Source organism: Amblyomma americanum, chromosome 7, assembly GCF_052857255.1.
Source record: "Amblyomma americanum isolate KBUSLIRL-KWMA chromosome 7, ASM5285725v1, whole genome shotgun sequence".
In the NCBI taxonomy this organism is placed as follows: Eukaryota; Metazoa; Arthropoda; class Arachnida; order Ixodida; family Ixodidae; genus Amblyomma; species Amblyomma americanum.
In genome coordinates this window covers 94,065,191-94,078,515 of record NC_135503.1, presented here as the reverse complement: position 1 = coordinate 94,078,515, position 13,325 = coordinate 94,065,191, and the positions used below count along the sequence as shown (strand labels likewise).

General features: G+C 48.3%; 1 protein-coding gene across 1 annotated transcript in view; it reads left to right on the top strand.

The window, feature by feature from the left end:
* Positions 1 to 2,428: 2,428 nt before the first annotated feature.
* LOC144097943 (solute carrier family 22 member 7-like) overlaps positions 2,429 to 13,325 on the top strand; it is a 32,801-nt gene continuing 21,904 nt past the window's right edge. Inside the window, exons 1-5 of the mRNA XM_077630538.1 lie at positions 2,429 to 3,113; positions 4,910 to 5,120; positions 7,440 to 7,654; positions 9,435 to 9,535; positions 11,507 to 11,661. Coding sequence (XP_077486664.1) covers positions 2,451 to 3,113; positions 4,910 to 5,120; positions 7,440 to 7,654; positions 9,435 to 9,535; positions 11,507 to 11,661 — 1,345 coding nt within the window. The 5' untranslated portion in view covers positions 2,429 to 2,450. The remainder of the gene's footprint in view (positions 3,114 to 4,909; positions 5,121 to 7,439; positions 7,655 to 9,434; positions 9,536 to 11,506; positions 11,662 to 13,325) is intronic.

Below are 13,325 nucleotides of genomic sequence, written 5' to 3'. Positions count from 1 at the left end.
TGATCTCTCATAATACAGCTTGCGAAGCGAACGCTATCTGATGCACTCTGTGCCGCGAGCGGTGCTCTACTTCTGTTGCTGCATGGACCCAGGAACGATAGATGAAGCTCGACAACACACGGGATGAAACGCACGCCCATTTGTGGCAACACTCCGTTGATGCATAGCCGGACAGATGCTTTATCGGATGACTACGCTCCTGCTGACCACAAAATCGCAGAGGCGCGTGCTCTGACGAAGCCTGATCTTAATCGTTCAGCTAAACTTATGACAATGAAATCTGCTGCCTCCTTTTTAGCCAAACTGTGGCTACGCCTCAAGCTCTGTCTTCTCTAGCTGTATTTGTATCTTTGTGAGCTTTACTCTGTATAGCGTGCACAGCAGTTTCCATCCACGCCGTTGAAGCCATTCGCGTACTTTGCCGCGTAAGTCGTATACTCCCTGCCTCCGCAAGAACGGACACCTTCTGTAGCTCCGGTTTCGGAATCAATTTAAACTGGGTGGGTTAAATACGAGCTCGCAGGATCTCAGCCCTAAAAAAATTACTGCTCTACTCACCTCACCATTACTATTTCATCACCACGTACCATCGGGGGCAAAAGTGACACCCAACCCCAAAACTTCCGGCCCGTGCCACTCTGTGCGGGGGCGCCACTTGACAAATGTGGCGCCCCTAGTGTACAGACCGGCGCAGTATACCCGTTTCGCCACTAGAACTGCTTTCTCAGGTGACGCCCCTACGCAGAGTGGCAAAGGCCAGAGCTTGGAGGGAGGGCTGTCACTTTTGCCCCGATGGTACAATCTTCAGCTGCTGTTCCGAGCCCGAGTAGCCTGTAGCCCCACATTTCTGATGACGTCGGGCGCCGCCGGTAAGACCTCGTTGTTCCTGCTAACAGCCCCTGGGTTAGGTGACGTCAAAATGGTTCACCTTGACATCACTCGAGGCGGGCGCAAATTCCGGGCGGCTTCTCACAAAACATTCAAAGTCACACTAAATCGTGTTCTACTCAATGCTTGCGACTCGATCTTGCGTGAAAGCACCTTTTTCCATCATATAAAGTCACGCGCGCCGCCTGCCATTCACGTGACCACAAGAAGCTTCGACCTCCGTTATATTTTCACGTGAAATCAATGCCACGACAGCTGACGACGTGACCTTAGCGTTAGCTCGCGGTTAAAGAGAAAAAGTAATGAATTACAAGTTATTTTAGACCACATTCAGTCCGCATTTTGCGCAATGGAAAATGCTTATGAAGCGCCGTAAAGTGCGTAATAAAGATACGCCCAAACAGCGTTTTCATAACTTACTTGCAAAGGTAATGCACTCGGTGGAACGATGGAACAATGAAAGCACGCACCGACAGTGTGACCCCACGTGACTTGTAATTTATTCGTGCTTTTATCGTCGCCTATATTTTTATTTGCAAGCGAGGAGCTTTTGCCTTTTATTACCCAACTTTTTACTTGTTTGCTTTTTAGTTGTTGCGGGTGGTGGGGGGGGGGGGGGGGCTCGAGTGGTCTCTCAAACGCGGTGCGTGCCCGTTAGTCTCACGCTCGCAGCCATTAAAGCCACTGCATTCATCTGGTGTCAGGCATGGATTATGTAACAGTCCGCGTATCGATAGGCATTCGGCGTAAAGTACCACTAATATAAAAAGTATTGAATAAAAACATTGTCGGCATAATTTGCAGCCAGAGGAAACTATGCTTTCTCTACTAAAGCTGTTGTACCTGCAATCCATTTTTTTTTCTTGCTTTTGGTCTTCAGCATATCTTAGTAGGTACACCTATTCGCAATTTTTAGTGTGCTATCACCTATTGTGGCCATTCCTCGCATTTAGCCGTTTTGTGTTTGTTCGTCTGTTCGTATGAAGCCGGCTTCTTAGCAGGCTGCTCGCCTGCTCACTGGTGTGCTGAGCAACCTGCCATGATATATATATATATATATATATATATATATATATATATATATATATATATATATATATATATATATTATATATATATATACTAGTTCGCGCCCTAACTCAAGCAACTCAACAACTCAAGTCCCACCGATGGCAGCGCTTGCCATAGAAGGGCAATAGCGCATCTTAACCGCTGCACCACTGCACCAGGAATGGTAGGAAGACTCCTAGGAATCTATGAATGCCTCCCGAACAACTGCCATCCGCGAACACCGCATCTAAACACCAGAACCGAAGGAAAAGCGAAGTGCTAACGCACCTAATTCCCATTTGGCCAAAATACTCTAAACGACCCTCAATATTTTAAATCTCATGTTTTGGACTCATTTTTGATGTGGACAAGATTAGGTATAATACAAAGGTTCTCACGAGGTAAAGAAAAAAATGCCACAGCGCACGACATCATCTTAAAGAGAGGAAGAAGTTGCTCGCGCATTGCCGGTCAGACGCTTTTTTTCTGGAGACCACTTATCCCGAGTGTCGATGGAGAACGCCGCAGAACAAAACGAGCCAACAACTTCGGCTCCAGCGCGCAATACACCGGCTCCGACTCCAGGGGAAGAGACACCCGATGCCATCGCTTCCGGCTTGGAATCGGTTTCCCGGAAGAGACGGAAAAAGCCCTCGAAGTCTGTGCCTAAGGCTTCGCTCCCAGCGACGAACGTGGAGGGACAAGATGGAGCCGTCTCCCCTCCAAGTCACTCTCGGCGTCGGAAGAGAAAGAAGCGCGTCGCTCCCGATTCGGTTGGGGACGCGTCGGAGGTTTTGACGCCATCGTCCGCGCCGACGCCCACGAAAGCGAAAGGACTACAAGTGGAGTCGACCGCCGAAACGCCTCGCACCCAAGCGACCCCAGCGAAAGTAGCTGCGGAGCCTGCGCCGTCGATGCCCTCGGCTGAGCAGAAGCAGGAACCCAAGGTCGACCCGCAGCCATCCGGAGCCGCGACCACACAGCAAGCGAATTATGGTCTTGAAGCTGGAACAACCATCGACGGGGGCGCCGCCGCAAACACAGCGCCGGTGACGGCTGTGGATAAAGAAGACGTCGGGACGCTTTCGGTTCCCTCATTGTGCAAGAGGAGGGGAGACCACATGAACTTGGCGTCCCAACCAAGGACAGCGGCCGACAACCGGCAAAATGCGGAGGTGGGTGTGTCGGGGAACGATTTTTTCAGTGGTCATTTTGTAAACTTCAAGCGCGGCTCACCTCTACTTTTTTTATTTCGTCGCAAATCAAGGAAGCATTGAGGGAGCCATACATCCCTCATAATCAGCAACCGTATGAAGTTAGTTCAAAAGGATCAGCAATGAAGAGCTGTAGTTGGGAGATACTTGCACCATCTCATACAACCTGGCATTCACGATGCCTAGGGTGATGCTAATCTTTAGTTGTACAATTTGGCCTCGGTGCTTCAACCACTGCAACTTTATAGCTTATGACCCAGCGTGTGCCGACGTTATCAGTGTAGAGCAGGAAACGTTGAGAGGTCATTATCGGAAATACTCATTTACGGGTTATATCAATGCTCCGGCATCTTAAATCACGTATATCAATGCAGCTGCAGCAGCTAGTGTAAAAAATGGCAGTGGCTTAGCTCGGCTATGCCAGGATATATGTAGCGAAAACAAGTATTTGCCTATGTGCCATAGAAGCCAGCGCAACACTACACCTACCACAGGTATTCATCCGTAAGAGGTACAACGCTTGTGCATCAGGTTATGTGCTGGCCGTAATCCCAAGGGGACCACTGGATTTCGTTAAAGCCGACGGAGATGCTGTAAACGTTAAACGGACATTTAGTATGGTACAATTAGTGCGCACACCTTTCAGGTACGGAACTTGGACAAAAATGGCAGTGGCTTAGCTCGGCTATGCCAGGACATATGTAGCGAAAGTAAGTGTGAAAATGCCCGGTTGGCCTTGTTCACATATTCCTCAACGTATGAAGCACAGGCATAAACGTCCAGTATGACCTGTAAGTCCATGTTTGATTTCAGCACCGAGGCTATCCAAGCATTGAAGGTGTCGCGTCACTCTTACGCCTATTCTCTAGGCTAACGGCACGTTGTTCTTCGGTTTCTTGAGCCCGCCGCTGAAGTCTCTTGGTCGCATTCCATCGTTCAACATGGGCCGTCTTCAGTGAAGCAGGAATCATGTCTCTCCTCCGGCTGCAGTCGCTGCTCCTAGCGGTCGAGACACCGGACGTTAGACGTACCTGTCTCGCAGCGGCATATTCACGGCGGCGTTTAACCAGTCGTTCGGCGCGCTGTTCGTCTGTTTTCTGGACGATTCGTTTCCTCATCATCTCGTTCCGCTGTCTATTCCAGGCCTCCTCCAGCTTATCAGAATTGTCGCCGTCCATACTGTCACCTCAACTGTGGTTGCGGCGCACACCAGCTCTCCTTTTCAATCCTGTGACATCTTTTCACGCATGCGACGCAGCTGTCGAAGCGAGCGGAAGCGAGCGCAACGACGACGAACGCGGTGTCACGTCCTACCAAACGGCGGCGGCGAGCGGCGCGGTGTGACGTCGTCAGATGGCGCGGCGAGCGCGCCAACCACAGTAACCTTCCGCGTCGAGGCGCGCTTTGTGACGTCACGTGCCTCGATGGAGTACCGACACGGCGAAATTGCGAGCTTGCGGCCAATAAGACTTTCGCTTAAAAACAGTTTTGCGTGCACTGTCGCTACTCTATCCCCTTTCCTCCCTACCCCTTTATACATCGGCGTCGGGAAAGAATGAGGATCAGAAGAAATTTCTCGAAAATTGTTCGTCACAGACTGCAAGAAAAAACTGTATTTAGGAGCCATTACACAAATGAATAAACCCCCATTTTCCTATTAACTTGTGTATGCGTCCTACTGAGTGGTTGATGGCGGCACAGGCGAGCGCGGATCCGAAAGCTGGGCGTTTGCTCATCGCCGCTTGTTGTGTCCGCAGCGGGGGGACCAATCTGGCTCTCGTTCGGCTGGTTCACGACGAGAAGACCATGAACAGCAATGGCGGCATGAGGAACAGGGGCTGCCAACTGGCGAGGCCGCCATCACGGCCATCTTCGGAGGCAACAGCACCTACCAGCGGCTGGCGCTCGGATTCGCCATGATGACCTACTTCAGTTTGGCGGTACATCTCTTCATCGGCATGGCGATCGGTATGTTCTTTGGATGTGCAGCGTCGTACTAAGCGCAAATCCCTATCTATTCCAGAGTATTGCTCTTCTGCCGATAGCTTTAAGAATTTAACCCATCGTAACCTGTCTTTCGGCTCAAGACTTGCCTCTAGCTTGAGAGATCTACTTAGCAAGAGAGATATGAATGCCTTGAAGGGCGTGCGATATGAAGTTTGCTATGTTGTTTGCCTGCCTTTCAAGAAGAGATCCGTCCTACAGGGGCGCTGAAATCGTCATGTGAGAAGTTCGTTTCGGAATAGTCACTAGGGCAGCCTCGCTAGCTCCCCACTAGTGCAATCCATTCCTTGCAGCTCGGATGCCTGTCGATGTATTCACCAGTTCAAGGCCATTCTTTTCTCATCATGCACCACACTCGAATGAAAAACTAATGCACAGGCGATCATACGATGCGAAGCGATGAGTCTGCGTTAGCAGCATTGATTGCACTACTCACTTTCGTATTGGTCACCTTCCCATTGCGTCAAAGAATTCGATTTAACCGTCGCTTTTTCCTTGCTCTTCTGCGTTAGCACTGGTGCGAGAAGCGTCCAGGAGGCTGGAGGTGGACGGAGCTTCTGAAGCGTGAATGCTGGCGGCGGGGAAGTTGGCGAATGCTCGTAGATGGGGGTTAAAGGTCTCCTTGATTTGGCAGCACTTTCTGCACTAGTTCACAAAAGTGCCGTGCTAGCACACCGCCAGTTCTTGCGGTGCGAGTGTAGCCTAACACCAGTGCTCTCGGTGAAACGGCCAAATCGAGTGCAAAAGGGCAGAAACATTCGTCTGCTGCGGCTGCGGGTTGGTGTTCGTTGCCTGGTTTTGCACATGCGCGGGATTGTGCTAGTTGTATGGAACGCGGTGCATTTGTTAGAAGCGGAGCATGTCGTGGAGCGACTAGGAAATTTGTTATTTCAAAAGCGATGAAGAATTTGGCACCATCCTTTCCGTTGCGTTGTGCAAAGGGCGCAGGCCAGTCCACCGTCGCTGAGCGAACAGGTACTTTGAAGAGGCAACAAACTTTTGAATTCAAGAGCTTATTTAGACTTCCGCTGGAGGCGACCTTTCACAGCTTAAACGACTGAATCAGGCTTTTGCGGTTCTATCCGAAAAGTGACTTCGGTTGTCCGCCAATCACAAAATGACAAAGTTGCTTGATAAAGTGCGTTATACTTTAACTCAACAACTCGCGTTCACTGTCGCTGGACGGTGACGACGGAGTGACTATTAGAAACTAATTGGCAGCTGAAGGCGTGGGCTGACGGTGACCTAAATGCCAGTCACTGCTGTAGGTACTGATCTCGCAGCGATCCATCACGAACGTCGCGGTCACAAACGTGTTAAAAAATGTCGCCATCTGCCTTTTATAAAAACGCTCAGTCGGGCTGCGTACAATAATAATATTTGCACACAAAGGAGAAATGATGTAAAGCTACGTGCGAGGCTGGACATAAAGATGAGAACTCATACGCAGTGCGCCCTATACGCAGTCGATTACGCACGAGCACAGACGCGCACACGCACGCGCGCATGCACACACGTACGCGCATTTCAACTTTTTGGTGAGGGCACGGCGCAGATGCTCGTCTAGTATGAGTATGCGGCTATCTCAACCATGGTCTCAACACCGCTCACTAGAACAAGCATGGCCGCGGAGCCGTCTGCTACCGAACGCGCCAAGCACCTTGCACTATTTGCACGAGAACAGAACTCTCCGGGAGGCTAGTGCAGAAGCGCGGAAGAACTCGTGCAGCACGACGTCGAATCGAGTGCCGAAGTGCAGGGAGCGCTAGCTACACTGTCAACTCGAGCGCGACAATGCTGCACATCCTGAACTGGTGCAGAAAGTGCAGCCAAATCGAGGAGACCAGCAGTCACATGTGGAACACAACAATCTTTTGAAGATAGCTGACCTACCTCGCAAGCTACATACCGACTTGAGCTCTTGTATACAGATGGACACGAGAGTTCGCACTGTTAGCACTGCTTATTAGCGGCTCGCGGTAGCACAGACACCCGTACCTGCATGCGACGATTCCTCACCTATTAAGGGCGAAACACTGCCCCTGATCGGTTCTGGCAGCTATGCACCGGCCAACGCACAATCTGCCGCTTAACAAGCCCGTGTTAAAAAGTTTCGTGCAGGCTTTTGCACTTTTCCGACAACTCAGTTGTACTTGCTAACTTGGGCCTTCCGATGTTCTCAATTACGTCTCATTGTCTATGCCGTGTTTAGATGAGCCTAATGCTTCATAATAGCACGCTTAAGCGGAGTGCTGTTTTCAGTCACGTGATCAATTCCCCCAGCTCAAGACGTGAACTTCGCATGCCTGCCACCGGCCGAGATAAACGGATCCAAGGCTCCCCGTTTCTGGGTGAAGACGAACGGATGGGCGAAGGACGACGAGAGAGGCTGCTTTCTGCCCGTCCGGGAAGCCCACAACGCAACGCTCCACCACGTTACGCCTTGCACTGCATGGGTCTACGAGATGCCTGCATTCAACAACAACATCATTCAGGAGGTGCGCTCTTTTTGTGTACTAATAAGAACAACTATATTAATATTAGTAACTATATAATGATAACATTGATATGATTACTAATTAGTTATTTTTGAGGAAAGGAAAGGCGCAGTAACTGTCGCACTTCTTGGTGAACAACTCAAAAGCGGCGTGAGGAAAAGGAGGAAGGGGTGAAAGTGAGAGAAATAGGTCGCGCTGTGGATGGCTCCGGAAAGGCGGCCGCCGCGGTCGGGTTCCCACCCGGCTGCTCCAGCTGAGAAGCCGAGCGGCCTAACGACTGAGCCACTGAGGCGGATTAGCTGTAAGTTGAAGGATGTCTCTGGGACTGGAGTGTTGCTTGAGGATGGACTGCGGCGTTAAGAAGGTTGCGGAAGGGGAAGGCGTGAAGGGTTGCAAATGCGAGTCCTATAGCTTTGAGTCACTATTCCATTTTCCGCGAGATATGCGGAGTTAGGGCTGGGGTCTTTTCTTCCTCTCTTGATCTCTGCGAGCTGCGAAGTTGCGAGCATCGTTATTGTGCTCTATTTTTTCTTTTGTTGTTCTCAGTTTCGCCAATGAAGGTTGCACTGCAGCCGGCGCATGCAGTGTCGTATACCTCAAGAATGGGCATCGTGACTCAGAGGCGTAGATCTCAATCCTACACCACCCCCCGTCCTTCCGAACTCTTCACAAGGCTGCATTGAGCCCCCAAGCTTCCTCCTCCTCCCGGCAATGTCCTCCTACTCTCCCTGCCATCCCCGCAGAAAGAGCCAATACAGCTCCGAGACGCAGGGACTTCTTAAAATAATGGAGTCTTAGTGGAGAAAATTGCGCGCAATTTAAGACAAATTGTTCCAAATGAAATAGCCAGCTCTCGAACTGCAAAGTTTTCAGTCATACACCTTGTTTCTTTAGATATGATATTCTAAGCTCGAATAAAGATTCCTTAAGTTCTAGATATACTAACCAATAGCACTGATGTCGCCACTTCCGCGGACTATCGTTTAGGAGCAATAACCCAAGCAGCACAGGTCATCGGCCCAATATTGTAACAGGATGGTCCCATCCTGGTTCTTTCTAAGGCCTGCCTTTGCCAATACGGCTCCAATATTGGGCCAATTACCTGTGCTGCTTTAGAAATCGAACCTTGCGGTGTTAGTTTAGCCAAAATCAGTAAGCGGGAGGCATGTAATGCCTTTAAGGCCGCTAGGAACAGTTCGATTCAATTAGATTTGAGCTATCCGGCAATCTGCCGGACTGATTCTAGTGATAGCGAGGGCAGAAGGCAATCAAGTGCAAAAGTAATTAGGATGAGTTAGAGGTTCAGTCAAACCATTATATCTCTTCCATCTCTGGTAGCATTGTCTAGCTTATAGTGAATGGTACCACTTCCTCCGAAATTTTCATGCAGGTAGAAACGACCACCAGTGAAAAATATTTGTTTTTCTTAAAGTGCATCCCAGAACGAAGTGGTAATTTGTTTTTTGGGTTGTGTGTTTCCCGCCGCTACTTGCACTTGGAATGCCTACTTGGCACAAATTGGAATTTCGACATCGTGACTACGAACCATTCTGACACTTAACGGAAATTTTATGCATGTTTGTAAAAAATGAACATTTTGTGTTGTGGGCTAAAAAAAATCAATTGACTTTTTTGAGGCCTGGATATGCGTTCTCGTAGGAAAATATTTGTTTCGAGTCGAGGCACAGAGCCGCTCGTGAAAGTCTTAAGAGAGCGATATCGGCTATTAAAAAGTGAATTTGTCAGTTAATTCTCTTTGCTTTCAACCTTACCGTTTCAGTGGGACCTGGTGTGTTCGCGGCAGCGCGTGCGACCCCTGCTGCAGGTTATCTTCTTCGCCGGTGGCCTGGTCGTTTGGGTGCTGCCCTTTCTGGTCGATTGGTGAGCACGCCTACCTTCTTTCACAGGCGGACGACTGACCCGAGAAGGAAGCCACAACTTCACTGCGCGCAAATTTTGCAACAGTTTACATAAAACATAAAACAGTTTCGAACGACGCCGCTGACACCACAGGTGGTTTTGAAGACGTTTAACAAGCTACTCTGCACAAGTCCGCGCTTTTTAGATGACTGAAAGGTCCCTTCGTGGATTCGGTCTATACATAAGCTAAGCCTTAACCTGGCGACCAGCAGCGTCAGTGGTTACTGCGCTCGGTTGCAGAACTGAAGGATGCGGGTTCGAAACGCTGCAGCGACGGCCGCATATCGATTGCGGCAAAATTCATGAGAGAGCTGTACAGCTTTGTACGATGGGACATGAGTGCAAGTTAAAGAACACCAGAAGTCATAATGAATCTGGAGCCTGCTTCGGCGTCCCTCCTAAGACTCGTGCAGCTTCGAGGCATTAACTCAACGCTACTGCTTCAGCTGGCATCTTCCCTCCATCCCGTCAACAGAGTCACTTGTCAGCGCCTTTTGAAAAGTAGCGACAAGGAAACGCTCCTTATTTGCATATTGAGCCGAGTAATCTATGCAGAAATACAGCGTCGTTTTCTTTTTCGCTATTCGCCACGCGACCACATAGAGGCGCGTAGGCGTACTGCGTTGTTATACACGCAAATGGAATGCTCACACGCATTTTACTCAGCGCCGCAAAGAAAAATTGCTTGGGAAAAGTAGTGAGTGGTCTCTTTGAAGAGCGTTGTCGCATTGAAAACAGGGCAATGTCAATAGCAACATGAACAAGATTTAGTTAAAGTAACCGATGAGTTCTACACAAATGTATAAACTAGCCGATGTAATCAGAGGGTAAATGAGATAGTATCACACAGCAATGAGATATCCCAACAGGAAAGATATGTAAAAAAAAAAGCCTTAGGAGCAATGCAAAGGGGAAAAGCAGCTGGAAAGGATCAGATAACAGCCCATCTGTTGAAGGATAAAAGGGAGAGTGTGCTATAAAAGTAGCCAGACTTTATACACAATGCGTGATGACTTCGAGCGCACGAGAAGATTAAAAGAACGTATGCATTTCCTTAATTCGTAAGAAAGAAGACGTCGAGGGCTTTGGAAAACTAAAGACCGATCAGTTTACATTCACCCTTCGCCAAGACATTCACCAAGGTAACCGTTGAAAGAGCCAGGACAACCATAGACTTAAATCAACCAAATGATCAGGCAGGCTTTCGTAAAGGATGCTCGACGATTGACCATATTCACGCTATCAATCCGTCATAAAGAAGTGTGCAGAATATAATGAAACCCTATATATAGCTTTCATAGATTAGCAGAAAGCATTTGAGCCATTCGAAGTCTCAGCAGTTATGCAGGCATTGCAGAATCAGAGTGTAAAGGAGCCTCATGTAAGAATATTAGAAGGCATATTTAACACCTGCACAGCCCTGTAGTCCTCCACAAAGTAAGCAATAAAATCCTAATAATAAAAGGTGTCAGCCAGGACGACGCTATCTCGCTAATTCTTTTCACTGCCTCTTTGCAGGATGCATTCAGATGCCTGGATTGGGAACAGTTTGGGATAATAGTTAATGAATTACACCTTTGTAATATCCGATTTGCTGATGACACGCCCTTGCTAAGTCGCTCAGGACCCAAGGCGCCTCGACCATTTTTATTTTCATTGCGAGTGCTTCTCTACGTAATGGTGATGGCAGGACGTCACGATCCTGTAGACAAAGCAGCAATGGTGTAGTGACGTCATCATTGTTGAACTTTGTGATCATTGTGGGGAGAATTACCCGTGCTAGGTCTTGTGTTTGTGTAGTCACATCGTTATCGACCAGTGTGAATTTCGTTTTCACGCAGCAGGGTTTGCCGCCGAACACGCACTTTAACGCTACCGCGTTAAAATTCCCTACTTTTCTTTACCTTTGCACTCACTTGGAATGGGACGCAGGGCCGGCCGGCGTCCGGTGATGCTCACGTCCGTCGTGGCGTCGGCGGCCTGCTCTCTGTCCGCCTACTTCGTGGAGTCGCTGCTGTTCTTCGCGCTGTTCCGCTTCGCCCTGGGGTCCTGCCTGGCCGTCACTTTCGTCACCAGCTCCGTGCTTTGTGAGCATATGTTTCGTGTTTCCTTTTCTGAAAGCAAATGGCGCTTTACTCAAGCGGCTGTACCGTCCCTCCTTGAACAGCATTCACGGGTGTGCAGACTGTGCGTGGCGCGTTGTTCCTGTAAGCCACCATTGCTTACCTCTGTAGTCGGAGCTAAGCAATATGCGATGTACGAAGTAATTTCCATGTGTCGACGCTTACTTTTTGCAGTATAGCAGAGATAAATTGGTATAGTTTACGCAGCATCACATAATTTGGCAGTATTCCGTAAGAACACATTTGTGATATTTCTTACGTTTTAGTGTGCGTAATTAAAAAAATACATTTGTTACTGGTCGATACTGTCCGTCAGAAGCACTCTGTTACATTTGAGTGTTTTTTACAGTTCCTGCAATTATCTCTGCCATAATTGCGGTTCTTGTATGGTTACCGGGTCACACATGCGCGTAGAAAATATTGCCGGATTTATTTTTGCAATGACAGACATCTTAAAAGGCGAGTCAGCTCATTGTCAAAGCGTTCCCAGTGTACATATTTCACTTACATTATGTTGGAAAACGTGTCCATAGAGGAGCTCTTTATCTATTCCATACTGAGTGAAAGTATACACGCGACCACGTGACTGCGTGCCGTGTCTATACTGTGGAGTGTATTCTGGATAAACTTTTGTAAACTGACAGTTTACAGAGTTACGTCACGCTGTGGGCATAATTAATTCCGCCGCTGTTATTGTGAGAAAACTGCCTATGTGCACCGAGATAAACGTGTGAGGATCAGACAGCGACACACCGCGCTTAGTCATGTAAACGAAGCGGTCAAAAATTGTAAATTTTTATACTTATAAACAAAAGACCTTGTCGAAGCTTGTCAATGTACAGGTAGGTCACACTCAGGTGAGTCTCGGACGGAGCACACGCGAAGTGCCAAGACCCTGGTGCGGGGCAATGTTAATGTCTACACTGGTTCTGCACCGTCGACCAGGATGTCATCAACGTAGGTATACACCACTGTCAGGCCATGAGTTATTTCTGTGATATATTGCTAGAAAATTTTGTCCGGGTTCTGTACCCTGAAAGGTGTACGCACTAACTGTACCATACTATGGTGTAGGAAAAGCGCTAAGAACAGGACAGAAGTCAAACATGGAAGCACAGGGACGGGCGCTGACTATCAACCTAATCTTTATTTCGGAGCACAAACATATATAAGTTGGCAGCAAGAGGGTACAATCAGGTATGCGCGGTCACATAGAAACAGTGAATAGTCACGTCAAATAATGAATTTTGATATCTGAGGCTGGGAAGGACGGAAGGGAAGAGGCGATATAACAGAAAAAAAACGGTAAAAAACTGCATAGTGTAGAGGGCCGTCACGCGAACTAAGAAAAACTAGATAAAGGATTAAACAGGATGCGAAAGTATGGCGAAAAAATGGGTTTAAAAAAGAATAAACTCGTGGAAACGATAGTGAAACAATAAAACCATTAAAAACAATAAAAATTGCTGTGTGCGGCTGAAAACATGTAAAGAGGGCGTTCAACACTTCTCAAGTTTAACAGGGGCCAAAAATTAAAAAGACTAAAAAGTTCTTGAAGACAGTCAACGAAAAAACGCCAAAAACCAAAGCACCATGAACACCAAAGAACGAGAGGGGAAAAAATGTCT